General features: G+C 42.0%; 1 protein-coding gene across 2 annotated transcripts in view; it reads right to left on the minus strand.

The window, feature by feature from the left end:
• The window catches only part of arhgap5 (Rho GTPase activating protein 5), a 45,596-nt gene that overhangs the window by 19,140 nt on the left and 18,453 nt on the right, over positions 1-8,003 (minus strand). For both annotated transcript variants that reach the window (XM_055640582.1, XM_055640583.1), the window contains exons 4-5: positions 971-1,048; positions 220-351 (exon numbers count right to left, since the gene is read on the minus strand). In XM_055640582.1, coding sequence (XP_055496557.1) covers positions 220-351; positions 971-1,048 — 210 coding nt within the window. The remainder of the gene's footprint in view (positions 1-219; positions 352-970; positions 1,049-8,003) is intronic.

Consider the following 8,003-nt stretch of genomic DNA (forward strand, 5'->3'; position numbering starts at 1 on the left):
ATTTACTCCAGCAATCTATGCACTAATTTATGTGCATGATGTGGATCGGGAAAATATCACAGGAACCTTCAATCATGCTAATATCCAGCCAATCCTGAATCTCAAGGCAAATTCTAAAATTCTTTACTGTCCAAGGGAACAAACAAAGGTGACAATGTTGCAATTAGTTAACTTAATATACTTAAAAGAGTAAATTTAAAAAAATAGTATGCTACTTACTGGTAGCTTCCAACAGTTCTGAATGTAAATTGTAAGGAATGAGTGGTTCAGGCAAATCAGAAAAGAAAGCTTTAAGGGCTCCTGCTACAGCATTAACAGTGACATCCATTGCGACAAGGTCAATATTGTGATCTAAAAGATAGTTAATAACAGAAGGTTATTATACGTAGTATCGTACATGGGTTAATTGGTAACAAAAATGCATATTTCTCATTATCATGTAACATATCAAATAAACATCTTCATGAAATGTACTGCAAGTTTAAACAAGTACTTCCTGGAGACTGGAGTATGATCATCACTAGGCTGTGGGTTGAGCTAAGACAGGTGCCTAATTGAAAATTGAAACTGTCAATGTTCAAAAATATACAAATATAAATTAATAGATGGCATAATACAGAAATAAAAATCATATTGTCTACTCAGAAGTGCAACACAAAAAGGAACATACAGGAATCGAACACAATAACCTTCATATGAATTTGCCAAAGCACAACTGAACTATTATTTTTTGGCTCAGAATACTAAAATTAAAACGAAAACAATTAAATAAGAACAAATAAATTCTAGTCATCCAAAATGAGTTATCTGCGTGACATGTACGGTGTTGTACATATTTTTTTTTAGCACTGAAACAAGCTCGCACACTGGCCTTTTAACAATGTACATAATTAAATAAAGATGCCAATATCATAATTACTATAAACACAGTAATTCCACTAATTTAGAATACACTACTAAATAGTAGTACCTTGATCAAACTGCCTTTGAATATTATCTTGATCAGTCCTGTTTCCACTTACACGATAAAGTCCTTCATTGTTCAAACCTAAAGTGCAAATAAAAGCTTGTCATAAGGGACCATATCAAAAGTCTTACTAAAATCCATGTATACAACATTCACTGCCCTACTTTCATCAATCTCCTTTGTCGTCTCCTCAAAAAACTCAAGCAAGTTAGTGAGACATGACCTGCCATGGACAAAGCCATGCAAACTTTCCCTAATTAGCCCATTCTCTTCAAGTGACTAAATTACACGATTGCACAAGATGAAGATTACATACCGAAGGAATTAGGTTAGATTTCCAAGACAAAAATAATAAAAAAGATAGTGGAAATGAAAACTTAGCCAGTGAAGCAGAAGGACCAATGATAATAGCTTGCAACCGACTTTTCAGGGGTTACATATGTACAAATTTGCTGGGGTGTATGCTTCGACAAACAAATTATTAATCTTAAATCTGACACTGATACTCTTTGAAGTTAAGAAAACCTGAGGGTTACGTGGTGACAACAAATATTCAGAATTAGGCTATCAGCTGCTTTCAGCAGAAAGATTTAATGGCCTAAATATCTGGTTCCTATGAAGCCACTACAGTAATTTCACAAATCCGTGATTAGTTAGTGTGTGAGGAAACTTGGGGTTTTGCTTTCATATTCCAAAGACAAATTGGGTGGTAAGTAAACCTGCTGCCTCAATTCTTTTCATCAATCCCTCTGCTGTTCTACTACCTTTTCCTCCATTGTCTTCATCAATTTGTCCATTATTCTCATCCTAATAAGTTTAACACGTGAATAAATAGCTCAAGGTCAAAATTTGTAGAATATACCAAATTGGAGTGCTGAAACTAACACAGAAGAATGCAGTCAAACATATGACACGTTGAGCATTTATATGCATGATGTACGAGCTGGTGGACCCCTTGTTGGTTCCTGGTGACCACATCTGCAGCAAGTGTTGGATGATCGAGGAACTCGGGCTCAAAGTTGATGACCTGGAGTCCGAGCTTCAAATGCTGCGGCACATCAGCAAAGGGGAAAATTACCTGGACGCTGTGCTTCTGGAGGGAGTCACACCTGTGAGATTAACCGCTTCCAATTTGGTACGTGTTCAAGAGGAGGGTGTGACCGCAAGTGAAGCAGGAAGGGGGATAGAGGTAGAGGCAGTGCTAGAGGAAACTCAGCCTTTGAGGTTGTCAAGCAGGTCTGAGATTCTTACTTCCTGTGCAGACGAGTATGGGGGCTGAAGGAAGGATGAGCAGCTTAACCATGCCACCATAGATCAGTGAACTATTCAAGAGGGGAGAAGAGACAAGTAGTTGTCATTTGGGATAGTATAGTCGGGGGAATAGAAACAATTGTCTGCCAGAAGGATTGAGAGTTCCTAAGCTTTAGTGTCTGCCTGGAGACCAGGTTTGGGACATCCCATACGACTTTCAGAAGAAGTTAATTAAAAAAACTGCAGATGCTGGCTATACCAAAGATGGGCACAAAATGTAACAGTGGACAGGGCAGCATCTCTGAAGAAAATAGACTGGCTGAGTTACTGCTTTTTGTGTCCATCTTCAGAGGAATTTGGAGTGGAAGGGAAAGATCCAGTTCTTGTGGTCCATGTGGGTACCAGTGACATAGGTAGAACAAGGAAAGAGGTTTTGTTGAGATAATTTCAGAAGCCAATGACTAGATTGAAAAACAGAACCAAAATGGATAGAAAATTGGCTTCTTGGAAGGAAGTGCAGTGATGCTTTTCAGACTGGATGCCTGTGACAAGGTTTGGTGCTGGGACCACTGATGTTTGTCATCTATATCAATGATTGGGATGAGAACATACATGACATGGTTAGCAAGTTTGCAGAAGACACAAAAGTGGTTGTTGAACTGTGCTGATATCAGGGTTCATGCTGGTATTATGGCAAACCGCATAACTAGGGCAGTAGATTGGGCTTGAAATAAGGGTAGGGGAGCATCTCTACTGCCCTTGCATATTAGTATTTTACGTTAAATCTTTCCCCCATTACCTTGTGTCCCCTGGTTCTTGATTCCCTTACTCTGGGTAAAAGCCATCTTGGGGAACGGCTGCTAACCAGCTGCCGTCCGTTTAATTCACTTTTTTTTTGTAGTTCTAGTGAGTCCTGTGTTTTGTTTGTGGGAGAAATAGACTTTTTAAATGTGGGGGGAAGGGGGTAACTATATTTCTAGGTCCCTACCTGGTCGGTGAGGCAGCTTTTTCTCCAGGCTGCCCCGTCGACCCGTCCTCATGGCCTACCAGCGAGCATGGAGCGCCGTTTCCTGACGGGGACCGCCCAGCACCTTGGCTTCGGTGGCAGCACAGCGCTGAAGCGCTATCGTGGAGCGGGCGATGCCTTGCCTGGGTCGCCACGCTGGAGCTCCGGTGAGCTGTGACCGCCGAGTTCAACACCTCCGGGCTGCGGGTCTGCGGAGTGGAGCGGAGCGGGCGGCGCCGACTTCAACATCGGGAGCCTGGGAGCTCCAAACCGGCGGCCTTGTCGGCTTCAGAAGCTGCGGTCTCTCCGGTAAGGAAGCGGCCGTTCCAGGTGGCCCAGCCGCTGAGAGGACTCTCCCGACGCCGGGGCAACAGCACCCAGTGAGAACGGCAGGAACATCGGGTCTCCGTAGAGGCAATAGTGGAGGCCTCAATAGGCCTGACTTTGGGAGAACTGGGGATGGGGACTGGACATTGTGCCTTCCCCCACAGTGGTAACCATTGTGGGGGGATGTTTTTTGTGTGTAAGTGATTATTTTAGTTTGTGTCCAAGATGGCTGTCGGAAGGGAGAATGTACGCTGGCGCGGTTTAGCTGCCGCTGCTCTCTCTTCACATTGCGTTTTTGATGTTTTTGTCTTTGGATCGAATTCTGACTTTAATTTGTGTATTGGTGATGTCGTTATTAACCATATATAACCATATAACAATTACAGCACGGAAACAGGCCATCTCGGCCCTACAATTCCGTGCCGAACAACTTTTTTCCCTTAGTCCCACCTGCCTGCACTCATACCATAACCCTCCATGCCCTTCTCATACATATGCCTATCCAATTTATTTTTAAATTATACCAACGAACCTGCCTCCACCACTTCCACTAGAAGCTCATTCCACACCGCTACCACTCTCTGAGTAAAGAGGTTCCCCCTCATGTTACCCCTAAACTTCTGTCCCTTAATTCTGAAGTCATGTCCTCTTGTTTGAATCTTCCCTATTCTCAAAGGGAAATGCTGATCCACATCAACTCTGTCTATCCCTCTCATCATTTTAAAGACCTCTATCAAGTCCCCCCTTAACTTTCTGCGCTCCAGAGAATAAAGGCCTAACTTATTCAACCTTTCTCTGTAAATTAGTTGTTGAAACCCAGGCAACATTCTAGTAAATCTCCTCTGTACTCTCTCTATTTTGTTGACATCCTTCCTATAATTGGGCGACCAAAATTGTACACCATACTCCAGATTTGATCACACTAATGGATTGTACAATTTTAACATTACATCCCAGCTTCTATACTCAATGCTCTGATTTATAAAGGCTAGCATACCAAAAGCTTTCTTTACCACCCTATCTATATGAGATTCCACCTCCAAGGAACTATGCACGGTTATTCCCAGATCCCTCTGTTCAACTGTATTCTTCAATTCCCTACCATTTACCATGTACGTCCTATTTTGATTTGTCCTGCCAAGGTGTAGCACCTCACATTTATCAGCATTAAACTCCATCTGCCATCTTTCAGCCCATTCTTCCAAATGGCCTAAATCACTCTGTAGACTTTGGAAATCCTCTTCATTATCCACAACACCCCCTATCTTGGTATCATCTGCATACTTACTAATCCAATTTACCACACCTTCATCCAGATCATTGATGTACATGACAAACAACAAAGGACCCAACACCGATCCCTGAGGCACCCCACTAGTCACCTGCCTCCAACCCGACAAACAACCATCCACCATTACCTTCTGGCTTCTCCCATTCAGCCACTGTTGAATCCATCTTGCTACTCCTGCATTTATACCCAACAGTTGAACCTTCTTAACCAACCTTCCATGAGGAACCTTGTCAAAGGCCTTACTAAAGTCCATATAGACAACATCCACTGCTTTACCCTCGTAACCTTCCCTAGTAACCTCTTCAAAAAATTCAAGAAGATTAGTCAAACATGACCTTCCAGGCACAAATCCAGGCACAAATCCATGCTGACTGTTCCTAATCAGACCCTGTTTATCCAGATGCTTATATATATTATCTCTAAGTATCTTTTCCATTAATTTGCCCACCACTGAAGTCAAACTAACAGGCCTATAATTGCCAGGTTTACTCTTAGAACCCCTTTTTAAACAATGGAACAACATGCGCAGTACGCCAATCCTCGGGGACTATTCCCGTTTCTAATGACATTTGAAATATTTCTGTCATAGCCCCGGCTATTTCTACACTAACTTCCCTCAATGTCCTAGGGAATATCCTGTCAGGACCTGGAGACTTATCCAATTTTATATTTTTCAAAAGTGTCAGTACTTCTTTTACTTTGAAACTCATAGTATCCATAGCTACTCTACTAGTTTCCATTACCTCACATAATTCAATATCCTTCTCCTTGGTGATTACCAACGAAAATAAATTGTTCAATATCTCCCCCATCTCTTTTGGTTCTGCAGATAGCTGTCCACTCTGTCTCTCCAATAGACCAATTTTATCCCTCGTTATCCTTTTGCTATTAATATAGCTGTAGAAACCCTTTGGATTTACTTTCACCTTACTTGCCAAAGCAACTTCATGTCTTCTTTTAGCTCTTCTAATTTCTTTCTTAAGATTATTTTTACATTCCTTATACTCCTCAAGCACCTCATTTACTTCATGCTGCCTATAATTATTGTAGATCTCCCTCTTTTTCCGAACAAGATGTCCAATTTCCCTTGAAAACCAGGGCTCTTTCCACTTTTTACTGTTTCCTTTCAACCGAACAGGAACATAAAGGTTCTGTACTCTTAAAATGTCCCCTTTAAATGTCCTCCATTTCTCTTCTACATCCTTCCCATAAAACAAAATGTCCCAGTTCACTCCTTTTAAATCATTTCGCATCTCATCAAAGTTAGCCTTTCTCCAATCAAAAATCTCAACCCTAGGTCCAGTTCTGACCCTCTCCATAATTATATTGAAACTAATGGTATTGTGATCACTGGACCCGAAGTGCTCCCCAACGCATACCTCCGCCACCTGTCCCGTCTCATTTCCTAACAGGAGGTCCAACACTGCCCCTCCTCTAGTAGGTACCTCTATGTATTGCTGCAAAAAAACTATCCTGCACACATTTTACAAACTCCAAACCATCCAGCCCATTTACCGAATGTGTTTCCCAGTCTATGTGTGGAAAGTTGAAATCTCCCACAATCACTACTTTGTGCTTACTACTAATATCTGCTATCTCCTTACATATTTGCTCTTCCAATTCTTTATTATTATTTTATAATAAATTCATTATTATTTATTTTACTCCGATTATATGTTTTTTACTCTTGTTAAATTCTGTAAGGTTTCCTTGAGACTTTTGAAAGGCGCCCATAAATAAAATGGATTATTATTATTATTATTAATCACCCTATCCCATCCATCATCTTATACACCACTGTAAGATCGCCCCTCATTCTCCTTCGTTCCAAGGAATAAAGTCCGAGCCTGCCCAATGTCAAATCCTGGCAACATCTTCGTAAAACTTCTCTGCACTATTTCCAGCTTAACGTCTGTCCTATAGCAGAGTGGCCAAAACTTAACACAATGCTCCAAATGCAGCCTCACCGACGTCTTGTACACCTGCAACACAACATCTCAACTTCTACACTCAATACCCTGATGATGGCCAATGTACTGAAAGACTTCTTAAATACCGATCTGCTTGCAACACCACTTTGAGGACCTATGCACCCACATTCCCAGATCTCTCTGCTCTAAAACACTCCCATAGACTCTGCCATTCACTTGAACTCACACCTATCTGCATTAAGCCTTCTTAACCATTCCTCAGCCGACTTGCAAAACTGATTATCCTGCCATAATCATCTTCGCTATTTACGATACCACCCACTTTACTGTCATCTGCAAACTTAATAATCACGCCTTCTACATTACATTCTCTTCCAATAGACAATTGGTGCAGGAGTAGACCATTCAGCCCTTTGAGCCAGCACCGCCATTCAAAATGATCTTGGCTGATCATCCACAATCAGTACCCCGTTCCTGCCTTCTCGCCATATCCCCTGACTACGCTATCTTTAAGAGCTCGACCTAACTCTCTCTTGAAAGCATCCAGAGAATTGGCCTCCACCGACTTCTGAGGCAGAGAATTCCAGATTCACAACGTTCTGTGTGAAAAAGATTTTCCTCATCTCCATTCCAAATGGCTTACCCCTTATTCTTAAACTGTGGCCACTGGTTCTGGACTCCCCCAACATCAGGAACATGTTTCCTGCCTCTAGCGGGTCCAAACCCTTAATAATCTTATATGTTTCAATAAGATCCCCTCTCATCCTTTTAAATTCCAGAGCATACAAGCCCAGCTACTCCATTCTATCGACAAATAACAATCCTGTCATCCCGGGAATTAACCCTGTGAACTTGCATTGCACTCCCTCCATAGCACGAATGTCCTTCCTCAAATTTGCAGATCAAAACTGCACACAATACTCCAGGTGCGGTCTCACTAGGGCCCTGTACAACTGCAGAAGGACCTCTTTGCTCCTACACTCAACTCCTCTTGTTATGAAGGCCAACATGCCATTCGCTTTCTTCACTGCCTGCTGTACCTGTATGCTTACTTTCAGTGACCACCAGATCTCGTTGTACTTCCCTTTTTCCCCAACTTGACACCAATCAGAAAATAATCTGCCTTCCTGTTTTTGCCACCAAAGTGGATAACCTCACATTTATTCACATTAAACTGCATTTGCCATGCATCTGCCCACTCACCCAACCTCTCCAAGTCACGCTGCATCC

This window comes from Leucoraja erinacea, chromosome 9 (assembly GCF_028641065.1).
Source record: "Leucoraja erinacea ecotype New England chromosome 9, Leri_hhj_1, whole genome shotgun sequence".
Classification (NCBI taxonomy): domain Eukaryota; kingdom Metazoa; phylum Chordata; class Chondrichthyes; order Rajiformes; family Rajidae; genus Leucoraja; species Leucoraja erinaceus.